Raw genomic sequence first — 12,532 nt, 5'->3', positions numbered from 1 at the left:
ATATCAAAAGACACATTTTGATGTTTCGAAAAATTCTGAAAAAATCGTACGCATTGATGTGGATGTATTCTACATTTGTGTAAAGTCTGACAATGAAATGCATTAATGTTCATCATTTTCAAAAAGAACATTTTCTCTCATTTTTGTGTAGCTCTCACCATATTGTACATCATCTTCAAATTTTACACACATGTAGTATACATTCATATAAACATGTGTGTTTTTTAGAATTTTTTATAACTTCAAAATGCTAATTTTGAAAAAAAAACAAAAAAGAGCTTCATGGAGCTCGTCCTCCATTTAGCATTTCTGCTTTAAAAAATAGAACCTCAAATAATTTGAAGGAAAGAGATAACTACTTACCGTGCATAGAATATCATTTCCCCTGCTCTTACTTGAGTTCCCTTGGTCGAACTTGAATGGAGTAAATAGCAAAAACCTACCACATTTAGAGCTAGTGTTACGAAACTACCACTTTCTTTAATTTCTCAAAAAGCTCCTACTATCACTATTTTGGTTGATTGTTCCAAAAAAAACACTAATGAGTGAATGGTTATGTCTTAGTCCGGTTTATGACATGGAGGGCCCGCTCGTCAGCTTCATGTGGCAAAAAGTCAACACCGCTATGTAAACAGTTAAGCTAACCGTTATGACCAGGTAGGGCCCACATGTCACCTTCTTCTCATATGTCTCCCTTTTCTCTGTACCCCATCGACGATCCCTTTTCTCTGCACTAGTCCACCACGCTTGCTATAGTGGCCGGACAGTTGGTCGCCTTAGCACAACTACCGGCGAGCAGCCTGCCCACACCGCCGCCGCCGCCTCATGCTGCTTCCAGACGGCGCCCAACCGCTCCCTCTTGCTCCCAGCCGGCGCCCAGCCACCCTCTCATGCATCGATGACGTTCCTACTGCTCTGGTGGCCTTCCATGCTGGAGGGCACCAGAGGAGAAGCCCGCGCGGCCGCACATGAAGACGAGGCGTTGCAAGCTCTGGGCCATGTTGTCGCCGCCATCGTCAGCCTCCCTTTGAGCTGGAGCTTGTGCTTAGCAGCAAGCAACAGCAACCGCGATAGAGGGCAGCAGCAACACAACGACATAGCCAAGGCCGCAACAGCCACGACCGGCCACCACCACGATCGGCCGATGCAGCCATGACCAGTGCCAGCACGAGGACCCGATTACTTTTTTAAAAAAGTTATAGGGACTCTTGTTTTTTTGAAAAAAGTTAGATGGACCTGATTGCTTTCTTTAAATAGTTACAGGGACCCGGTTGCTTGTTTTTTGAAAAGGACAGACATGTGTGCTCGACCTGTCACAACGGTCAAAGCTGACCGTGTTGACTTTTATGCCACGTCAGGCCTGACGGGGCCCAACCTTGTCATAATCGCGGTTAAAGTTAACGCTTCGGTCACTAGTGTTTTTTTCTCAAACAGTCAACCAATATAGTAGTGTCTTTTTGAGAAACTAAAGTAAATGGTAATTTTGTACTGTATAACGCTAGCCCCAAATGTGGTATTTTATTTTATTTTTTTGCTATTTACTCAACTTGAATGGTGTCTTGGCCAGCAGTGCCTGTGATCTGAATGTAGAAGGAGCGAACCGGGCTGAGCCATGTGGATGTGCTTCCATCATGCATGTAAGCACACCTCACATTTTCAGTCTCTCTTTCATGAACGGATCTCCAAGCAAGCTCATGTCCTGCCGCTTAAGTTTCACTGACCGCCGCTTGGCAAAGTGAGATTCAAAACTGGGGATACATCAGCCCTATGTCTCGTTTTGGACGGCCCATGTCCTGTTTGAAAACATGAGGGAAACGTAGCACAATATATCTTGAGGGACAACCATATATATACACTATTGGTTTTCTTTTACTCTGCGCATTAGGTTTTGCTGAAGTCAAACTCTTCAAAATTTGACTAAATTTATAAAGAATATTATTGACATTCACGATACGATATCAATATCATTACATCCATCATGAAATAAAAATTCATATTATGTTTACTTGGTATTGTAAATGTCGATATTTTTTAATATAAATTTGGTCAAAGTTTACGATATTTGACTTTGAACAAATCTAATACGCGAAGTAAAAAGAAACTGAGCGAGTACTTTGCGTAAACTTTAGAGAACAAAATATACTTTTCTCTAAAAATTCTTCAGTATAAACCATAAACTCTACATTATCTCTGATATGATCTTTTAGCAACCCTACATTAGATCGATTTAAAATAATATACTCCCTTCAATTATTATTAATTGCCATGGTTTTAATACAATGTTTGTACTAAAGTTATGACAATTAATGTGGATCGAAGGGAGTAATTTGGATACACATAAGCGCTATTAAAGGCAAACAAAGCTGGACGCGACATTGACATATTCAAAGTGTAAATCATGGCCTGGCATTTTTCCTCTTAAGGATAGAAATCAAGACACAACACACTGATGTCAACCATATACGTGACCTTGCATGTACCAGTGTGCCGTCTTTCGCTTTCTGCGGCTCTTACTAATCTGTTCCACACTTATTACCATCGGTCTATTACATTTTTTTTATCAATGACTACAATTAGAAAAAATATCATGGTTTTTCCACATTGTTTCACGCATACATCCTTGACCTTACAATAAAATATCATTGCCTTAATTGAAACTTACCAACAAAATCAAATAGTACTACTATTTATCAGCTTCATCAGATGATAGGAGAGTCTGAACAACAGATTCCATAGTCGACCTCTTTCTTGTATCTTCCTCCAAACAAGAAACGACCAATTTGATCAACGTTCTAGCCTGCACATAGCTGAATTGCCCGCCCAATTTGCAATCCACAAATTCTTCAATCCAAGATTCATCATTTCCTTCCAGCTTATCTGCAAGCATTGTGACAAGCTTCCTGATCACCATGTCCACCTCTGCATCTGAACCAACGGTCAACTCCGATACTCTGCTTCCAGATAGAAGCTCAAGAAGCACAACTCCATAGCTATACACGTCGACTTTCGACGTGATAGGGCGGCCGGAAATCCACTCGGGAGCAATGTAGCCTGTGGTTCCTCGCACATGAGATGTGTTCTGGTTGGATCCACCTCGGTTTAGTAACTTTGCCAACCCAAAGTCAGTGATCTTAGGCTCAAAGTTTTGGTCCAAGAGTATATTCTCGGGTTTCACATCGCAATGGATGACCCATTCTAGGCACTCATGGTGAAGATAGGCCAACCCTTTCGCAACACCTAATGCAATATTGAACCGTTGCTTCCAGTCCAGCAAGATGATGCTTTTATCACCGAACAAAATGCTAGCAAGTGAGCCGTTCTCGACATATTCACAAACCAACAGCCTGTGAGATCCTTCCGAACAAAACCCCCATATTCTCACCAGATTCATGTGGTAAATCCTAGCAATCACACTCAGCTCGGCTTGGAACTCTTCTTTGCCCCGACTTATATGCTTCAGCTTCTTCAGAGCAACTGGTCTTTCATCTTCTAAGACACCTTTGTACACCACACCCGAGCTTCCCCTTCCCAGCTCAACTTTGAAATTCATTGTTGCCTTCACAAGTTCTCTGTAACTGTACCTTCTAAAATGACTGGTCATCACCTTGTATCCTTCCTCGGTCGCCCATACTTCTGATGGCCTAACCTCTCTTCTCAAAACAAAGAACCATGTGAATGCTATAAAGGAAACCTCAACGACAAAAAATGCAGCTATGAAACCGTAGAAGTACAGCCACTTTGGTTCTTCCACATCGGTGTTATGCGCTTCTAGAATTGGTGGTATGCTCATTTGGTTGCAGTCAAGATGAGGTGGTGCAGGATCAAACACATCGGAGCGAGGGAAAGCTGTATTTGAAACATTTACCCTGTCAGGAAGCTTGAGATATATTGTCCGTGCATCGTTTGTTGGGTAGGTCCGTCCGCTGAAAAGACTAGCTTTTGGATAGCATGAGGATGTATCTTCCTGGTACTGAAAGCCTTTGCAGGTGCAGTCATTCATGCAGATATTCCTACAATAATAAAAGGAAACCGGGAGCAAATGTTTCTGATCAGAGCCCCAAAAATCTGTATGCTTGAGTTTCACAAACTTCATAGGTTCCTGATGATCACATGTTATGTTGACAATAGCCGTGCAACCTTCAGTCCAATTACCCGGGTTGCTCATCACATAGCCTGGTGCACACGAACATGTAGGTTTAGGTGAGTAGTGACAGATTCCATTAGGACCGCATAAGCCGTGGACGTTGCAAGGTTGAGATATTGCTGCCATTGAAACTGACCATGACCCATCTAAGTCATTCAAGCTATATAACCGGAGATTACCATCAGGATCCAGAGTTAGCCTTCTCTTAATCCCTGGCCCTGCATCACAGGCCACAAGTGGCCGGCCATCAGCAAAATCACTCGACCCAAAACTCCCATTACTGTCCAAAATCCCCAATCTAGTATTGTTATACTGGTTTCTATTATCCTCATAGAGAGTCTGGTCAGGGTCTGGCCAGTATATATCCGAAACCTCAGGAATGTCATATATAAGTGACAGTACCGAAAGATCGCTGAAACGGAATATGTAGTTACCAGAAACATGTGACCGGGTTGTAGGCACTAACTTTGTAGAAGCGGTGAAGTGTTGCGTCGGCAGTATAGTGTCCGTGGGTGAATCAAAACTCTGCCATATTGTCTTACCATCGGTATCCTTCAAGATGAGATTCCCAGTATCCAACAGCTGAGCTTGCTGAACATTCGTGAAGTTGCCGCCAGCTTGCCACACAACCGCGCCATCATAATCTACGAGGACCATATTGCCATCCCTCTGCAAGGTGAAGGCTGCCCTTTTGACATGGACAGGGCGGCCGCGATTTGCACTCCAGACGACGGTTTTGTCTGCAGCCTTGGAGTGCCATATCGAAAATGTGAAGGCGTCGGTGTAGATGCTGTAGAAGCCGCAGGAGAAGGTGCCATCCGGTGACTGCAGCACGTCGGTTTGGAAGGCTTCGACGGCTAGAGAGGATCCCAACGGCAGAGTGTCATGTGCTACAGCTCTTGAAAATAAGAGCAGAGCCATGGAAGTGGTGGCAAGCAGAAGTGAAAGAGTAGGAGCCATGGTTGCAGAGATGGTTTCAGCTCATGGCAGCACAAGTACTACTTGTATACCATAAATTTCTTGGTGGATGCATACAGGGTGCTTCAGTGTCACCCATGTCAACAGACAAGAGCTTTTCAGTGCAAGTAGACCAAGTTCGACTTTTGCGGCCGCCAAGCTTGATGAAAAGTCCTCAAGGAGAATGACACATCTTGGACAGATGAATGAAGACAATGTACCAGGCTTATAACTCTCAATCAGGGTGGGGTCTCCCTTATCCATGTACAGCTAAGCTGATGTGCTTCCTATTGATTTTTTTTGTACTTAACACTCAAAAGGATTTGACCTGGCTTCAGGAGCCAGAATCAGGTCATTGTCAAAACAGTCTATTTTCATAACTGTGATGTTAACTTGCTTTTTTTGTGAATGAATGTTAACTTGCTAATATAATACGTGGAATAATACAAGCCACATCCGCTGCAAGTGTGGAGAAAGTTGAAAAATACTGCGTTGGGTACCAAGATGCCCATTTGCCTCAACTTTGTGAAGTGTGTCTTATCCAAGTGAGAAGAAATTAAGCTTTTCTTTTCTAGTCTGATCAGCATGGTCCTAAGATCCTTCCTACCAGTACAAAAGGCATTGTTTCATCCTTTTCAGGAGGTATAACTATGTGTGCACACCGTTTTGGGATCTCAAGACATTCAAGGTCCAGCAGATCCTAGTAAATGGTTACTACAGTGTTAGGCATGTCCAGTGGATCCGGGTACAGAGTTACTAGGATGTCCTGAAAACTCCCCTTTTTCGTGTTTTTGACATTTTTCGTCGGTTATAGTACACCGTTTTGGGGTCTCGGAACAATCCTTGTTTTCACGTATTCTCGCCATTTTTGTGGGCTATATATAGCACACCCTTTTTGGTATCCTGCGCCAATAAACATGCAAGCATAGGAAACGGGAGATGCAGTCATATCAGATCATTGTTTTATTATTAATCCGGAAGAAAAGACTCAGAAAAAAAAATCATGTCAGCAAAAAGGCAAGATGAGACGAGCAGTAAGATATAAATTCTAAACTATTTTTCCAAATACATTGCAACAGAATGCGTCAAGACATTGTACCAGTGAAAATATGCAACAGAGAGAGTCAAACATGCAACAGAGTAACAAATGGATTTAGGTATACTTAAGGTCAAATATAAAATCAACAATGGGTCCATAGCTCAGTGGTAGAGCAATTGACTGCAGATCAATAGGTCACCGGTTCGAACCCGGTTGGGCCCTATTCTATTTTTATTTTCTTTTTCAACTACTGTCTTGGCCTTCCACACTAGCTTCGCAAGTATTTACTCTTTTTTTTTACCATATCTAGATTTATTCCTTTTCATCCTTTATGTGTTTTTTGGCATGTCAATTCTTCTTTGATAGGGTTGTTATGCTTACATTAGATGGTTACTTCAAAATTAAGGCAATTATGTATTATATTCTGTGAACCATGACCTATTCTATTTTTATTTTCTTTTTCAACTACTGTCTTGGCCTTCCACACTAGCTTCGCAAGTATTTACTCTTTTTTTTAACCATATCTAGATTTATTCCTTTTCATCCTTTATGTGTTTTTTGGCATGTCAATTCTTCTTTGATAGGGTTGTTATGCTTACATTAGATGGTTACTTCAAAATTAATGCAATTATGTATTATATTCTGTGAACCATGATAGACTGATATATGTATTTTTAGACACGTAGGAAGAACATTTCTCCAATTAGGCCCCTTCAAAAGAATCTTATAATGGTTTGCATCACCCAAAAAAAGCATGTTACATAAAAGCTGGAATTGACAATCCAAGAGCACAGCTTGAAGTACGTGTACCTAATTTATGATAGCTTCGCAAGTATTTACTCTTTTTTTTAACCATATCTAGATTTATTCCTTTTCATCCTTTATGTGTTTTTTGGCATGTCAATTCTTCTTTGATAGGGTTGTTATGCTTACATTAGATGGTTACTTCAAAATTAATGCAATTATGTATTATATTCTGTGAACCATGATAGACTGATATATGTATTTTTAGACACGTAGGAAGAACATTTCTCCAATTAGGCCCCTTCAAAAGAATCTTATAATGGTTTGCATCACCCAAAAAAAGCATGTTACATAAAAGCTGGAATTGACAATCCAAGAGCACAGCTTGAAGTACGTGTACCTAATTTATGATAGCTTCGCAAGTATTTACTCTTTTTTTTAACCATATCTAGATTTATTCCTTTTCATCCTTTATGTGTTTTTTGGCATGTCAATTCTTCTTTGATAGGGTTGTTATGCTTACATTAGATGGTTACTTCAAAATTAATGCAATTATGTATTATATTCTGTGAACCATGATAGACTGATATATGTATTTTTAGACACGTAGGAAGAACATTTCTCCAATTAGGCCCCTTCAAAAGAATCTTATAATGGTTTGCATCACCCAAAAAAAGCATGTTACATAAAAGCTGGAATTGACAATCCAAGAGCACAGCTTGAAGTACGTGTACCTAATTTATGATAGCTTCGCAAGTATTTACTCTTTTTTTTAACCATATCTAGATTTATTCCTTTTCATCCTTTATGTGTTTTTTGGCATGTCAATTCTTCTTTGATAGGGTTGTTATGCTTACATTAGATGGTTACTTCAAAATTAATGCAATTATGTATTATATTCTGTGAACCATGATAGACTGATATATGTATTTTTAGACACGTAGGAAGAACATTTCTCCAATTAGGCCCCTTCAAAAGAATCTTATAATGGTTTGCATCACCCAAAAAAAGCATGTTACATAAAAGCTGGAATTGACAATCCAAGAGCACAGCTTGAAGTACGTGTACCTAATTTATGATAGCTTCGCAAGTATTTACTCTTTTTTTTAACCATATCTAGATTTATTCCTTTTCATCCTTTATGTGTTTTTTGGCATGTCAATTCTTCTTTGATAGGGTTGTTATGCTTACATTAGATGGTTACTTCAAAATTAATGCAATTATGTATTATATTCTGTGAACCATGATAGACTGATATATGTATTTTTAGACACGTAGGAAGAACATTTCTCCAATTAGGCCCCTTCAAAAGAATCTTATAATGGTTTGCATCACCCAAAAAAAGCATGTTACATAAAAGCTGGAATTGACAATCCAAGAGCACAGCTTGAAGTACGTGTACCTAATTTATGATGGCACATAGAACTGATATGAGTATGTGCAAGTTCCTGACTAGCGTTCTAATACATATCTGAATCTGTAAGGATACAAACTGATGTTCAATTTGCATTCATAATACAGAGTGGAGGATATGGGCACACCAACTATCTTATTTCTTGTGTAATTATATATTCATTAGGGTCAAATCTAATAAAATAAACGGTTCCATAGCTCAGTGGTAGAGCAAATGACTGCGGATCAATAGGTCACCAGTTTGAACCCGGTTGAGCCCGTTTTTCTATTTCTATTTCCTTTTTCAACTATTGTCTTGGCCTCCCACACTTTCTTCGCAAGTATTTACTTCTTCTTTTTTACCATATCTAAGCTTTATTCCTTTTCATCCGTTATGAATTTTTTGGCATCTCGATTCTTCTTTGAGAGAATTGTTATGCTTACATTCGATGGTTACCGCTATTTGAATAGTTCTCAATTACTTCAAAATTAAGGCAATTATGTATTAAATTCGGGGCATAATAGACTGATATGCGTATTTTTAGACACATAGGAAGAACATTTCTCCAATTAGGCCCTTTTAAAAGAATCTAAGAATGGTTTGCATAACCCAAAAAGAATATGTTACGTAAAAGCTGGAATTGGCAATCCATGAGCACAGCTTGAAGTATGTGTACCTATTTAGGATGGCACATACAACTGATATGAGTATGTTTACCATCGCAAAAAAAAAGAAGATATGAGTATGTGTAAGTTCCTAACTAGCATTCTAATCCATATCTAAATCTGTAAGGATACAAACTGAGTTGTTTCTTTCTCTCGATACGCAGAGGGGAGAGCATGCCCTGTCTCAGGATATTCAATTTGCATTCATAATACAGAGTGAACCACTTAATATTTGAACGCAAGGATCCGGGTGCACCGTCTATCTTATTGCTTGTGTAATTATATTTTATTAGGGTCAAATGCAATAACATTAGCTCAGTGGTAGAGCAATTGACTGCAGATCAATAGGTCACCGGTTTGAACCCGGTTGGGCCCTATTTTTTTCTCCTTTCTATTTTTATTTCCTTTTTCAACTACTGTCACACTTTCTTTGCAAGTATTTACTCTTCTTTTTTACCATATCTAGCTTTAATTATTCCTTTCCATCCCTTATGTATTTTTGGCATGTCGATTCTTCTTTCATAGGATTGTTATGCTTACATTAGTTGGTTACCGCTGTTTGAATACTTCTCAATTACTTCAAAATTATGGCAGTTCTGTATTATATTCTGTGGAGCATGATAGACTGATATACGTATTTTTAGACACGTAGGAAGAACATTTCTCCAATTAGGCCCTTTTAAAAGAATCTAAGAATGGTTTGCATAACCCAAAAATAGCATGTTACATAAAAGCTGGAATTGGCAATCCGTGAGCACAGCTTGAAGTACATGTATCTAATTTATTATGGCACATACAACTGACATGAGTATGTGTAAGTTCCTAACTAGCATTCTAATCCATATCTAAATCTGTAAGGATACAAACTGATGTTCAATTTTCATTCATAATATAGAGTGAACCAAATAATATTTAGACACAAAGATTGCACCATCTATCTTATATCTTGTGTAATTATATATTAATTAGGGTCATTTGCAGAAATATAAATGGGTCCATAGCTTAGTGGTAGAGCAATTGACTGCAGATCAATAGGTCACCGGTTCGAACCCGGTTGGGCCCTTTTTTTCTTCTATTTTTATTTCCTTTTTCAACTACTGTCTTTGCCTTCAACACTTTCTTCACAAGTATTTACTTCCATGTTCTAAGTTTAACCATATTCCCTTTTCATCTGTTATGCATTTTTGGGCATGTTGATTCTTCTTTCTGAGAACCGTTGTGCTTACACTAGATGGTTACTGCAATTCGAAGTTCGAACAGTCCTCAAATACTCCAAAATTGAGCTTATTATGCTGTGGAGTATGGTAGACCAATCTACACATTGTTAGACACGTAGCAAAGAACATTTCACGAATCAGGGCCCTTTTAAAAGAATCTAAGAATGGTCTGCAGACCCCAAAAGTAGCATTTTACATAAAAGCTAGAACAGGCAGCCCATGGGCACAGCCTGAAGTACATTTCTACCTAATTTATGATGCCACATACGACTGGTATGGGTATGTGTCCAAGGCACGCCTGCCAGGCGATGCTAATCTGAAGAAAAATAATAATACTCTAAATAGGCCGTCCGTAAAGGATACGGAACTCAATTGAAACAGTTTTGGCCAATCTGCTCCGCATATGAAGACAGGTAGCTATATAGTTTACGTTGCTACAAGGCCAAATTGTTGCCTTGATATTGCTTGAGCAGCCAAAACTAGAGAAGGAAGGAATGCAGTATGCTACCCGGAGGTATCACATTATAGGATGGGTGTAAACGGATACACTACTGATTAATCAACTTGTTGAAAGCTCTCATGTAAAGAGGGAGGCATATGGTCTGAAACAATGTTGGCATACAAGCTCACATCTGATTCACAACTGAAACAGGTGAACCCAACTAAGTTGTGTGCTACAGTAGTTAATTTCAGAGGAACTGTGCAGAAGCAATAAGATGAAACCACTTACCCAGAATGGGCAGAGGGGAGCGCTAGATTTCATCCAAGCATCAGTGTCAGCCTGTCAGTGTAAGCAACGCCACCGGAGAGGGAGCCGCCGCTCAAACGACACAAAACCGGCACCTCACATTATTAGTCAGTGCCCTGTCGATCAAACCCTGGAAATCAGTAAGAGAAGCTAATCGCTTTTACCCTGGAGATCACATTGTTAGTCAGTGTAATTAATGAGCCAAGGGGCATACGCGAACAAGGCGTCGAAATTGATGTCCGGCGGTGGGGAACAGGCAGAAGAGCAGGGCCGCGAGCTCCTGGCCCAAGAGCACGGCGCCCGCGTCCTGGGGGACCAGGAGGCGGAGCCCGAGCGCGGCCCGGGCGCCGGCGTAGTGGTCGTCGAGCAGCTTCGGGAGGCGGAGGAGGAGGCGGGGGAGCGCCGGGAGCGCGGTGCTACGGCAGGAACGTGAGCGCGAATCCCTCGGCGGCGCGCGCGGGGAGGGCGATCGAGGGCCTGCCGGAGGTCGTGGAGCGCGTCGGATGCGACCCGGCTGACGTCGGGGCCGGGGGACAGCGCCCTCAGCTGCTCCTGCGCCGCCGCCGGCCAGAAGAGCGCCCCGCCGCGCGGCACCACCGGGATCGATCGCAGGTCGCCGCGCGCCTCCATCATCTCCATGGCTGCTGCTCTCTCAACTGCTTTCCCTTCTCTCTCGCCCTTCTTCCTTTTTTTTAGGGATGACACAACCGCTTCCTTCTTTTTTTGAGAATACACAACCGCTTCGTTTTTTTTTGCTTGGTCGTTGGGCCTTAATTTTTTTAGGGGTCGTTGGGCCTTAATGTGATTTCTTTTGTTGGGCCAAGCACGGCCTCGGCTCGGCCAACATGATCAATACGGCCCATCCTCCACACTGGACTGAAGCTTATCCATTTCCAGCTCCTTCCTTACTTTCTTTTGTTGGGATATGCTCGCGTGTATGGTGCTCGGTGGTGGTGGTCGTGTTACCGTTGCGTCGGTGCGCGGATCGCCGTCGGTGACCACGGACATGGCGTCGTGAGAGCTCGCCTGGCTAAGGGCTCAAAGTTGGCTCGCGGGTGGTCGTCGGCGGTCCCTGAGTCGTGCCCCTCCCCCCCCCCCCCAATCCACCAGCCATTGGTTGGGGACCCAGTGGGGGTGCTTCCTACGATGGAGACGCCTATCCAGACTCGGGGACTAATGTCGGGCTATGAGTAGATGGATGGTCGTCGCTCTTTCTACCGTGGTTGAGTGCATTGTGATGTGAGCGGCATACGGTATCTCGCGACAGAAATGCCGAGGCGGCACCCCCGGATGGCGGTCCGCATGGTTGCTGTTCGGACAGAGCATCATTGCGGCAGTGGTGTCTCTCCTCCCAGATTGTGTGAGCAAACAGGAGGCATTGCGTCGAGTAGCTCGAACGTGCCCTCTCTTCGGAGGGGAAGCGTCCTGATCCGAGTTTGGAGCTCTGGCATCGTCGCACTTCCCCTGGTGGCCTCGTGGTGGCACGGGGGAGTTGCCGAAGGGAAGCTCCGTGCCTTGGCGTCGACGATGGCAAAACCCATGGGTTTCGTGCTCTTTATGAAGAAGTCGTTGTGGTTCTTCTCTCTGTGTCAGGATCTGGGTGAAGACATTGTCCGGTGTGGACT

General features: G+C 42.1%; 2 protein-coding genes and 3 non-coding genes across 6 annotated transcripts; 3 read left to right on the top strand and 2 right to left on the bottom strand.

Annotated features, from left to right (window-relative positions):
* Positions 1-1,516: 1,516 nt before the first annotated feature.
* LOC141020522 (putative receptor protein kinase ZmPK1) lies at positions 1,517-5,272 on the bottom strand. The gene has a single exon (XM_073498437.1). The coding sequence runs from the start codon at positions 5,102-5,104 to the stop codon at positions 2,684-2,686; it is 2,421 nt and encodes an 806-aa protein (XP_073354538.1). The 5' UTR covers positions 5,105-5,272; the 3' UTR covers positions 1,517-2,683.
* On the bottom strand, positions 3,895-11,583 carry LOC109763824 (uncharacterized). 2 transcript variants are annotated; one of them, XR_012183447.1, is made up of 3 exons: positions 11,122-11,583; positions 10,890-11,023; positions 3,895-6,004 (listed from the first exon to the last, which is right to left on the bottom strand). XR_012183447.1 is itself a non-coding variant. In XM_020322690.4 (2 exons), the coding sequence occupies exons 1-2, from the start codon at positions 11,544-11,546 to the stop codon at positions 11,031-11,033; spliced, it is 432 nt and encodes a 143-aa protein (XP_020178279.3). In that variant the 5' UTR covers positions 11,547-11,571; the 3' UTR covers positions 10,715-11,030. The 2 variants fall into 2 exon arrangements, 1 of the variants encoding a protein (XP_020178279.3); XM_020322690.4 differs by lacking the exon at positions 3,895-6,004 and having other exon boundaries at positions 10,715-11,037; positions 11,122-11,571.
* On the top strand, positions 6,291-6,362 carry TRNAC-GCA (transfer RNA cysteine (anticodon GCA)). The gene has a single exon. It is a non-coding gene; the product is annotated as a tRNA-Cys (tRNA).
* On the top strand, positions 9,235-9,318 carry TRNAC-GCA (transfer RNA cysteine (anticodon GCA)). The gene has a single exon. It is a non-coding gene; the product is annotated as a tRNA-Cys (tRNA).
* Positions 9,934-10,005, top strand: TRNAC-GCA (transfer RNA cysteine (anticodon GCA)). The gene has a single exon. It is a non-coding gene; the product is annotated as a tRNA-Cys (tRNA).
* Positions 11,584-12,532: the final 949 nt, after the last annotated feature.

The sequence above is a fragment of the Aegilops tauschii genome, chromosome 5 (genome assembly GCF_002575655.3).
Source record: "Aegilops tauschii subsp. strangulata cultivar AL8/78 chromosome 5, Aet v6.0, whole genome shotgun sequence".
Taxonomy (NCBI): domain Eukaryota; kingdom Viridiplantae; phylum Streptophyta; class Magnoliopsida; order Poales; family Poaceae; genus Aegilops; species Aegilops tauschii.
This window is presented reverse-complemented; position numbering and strand designations above follow the sequence as displayed.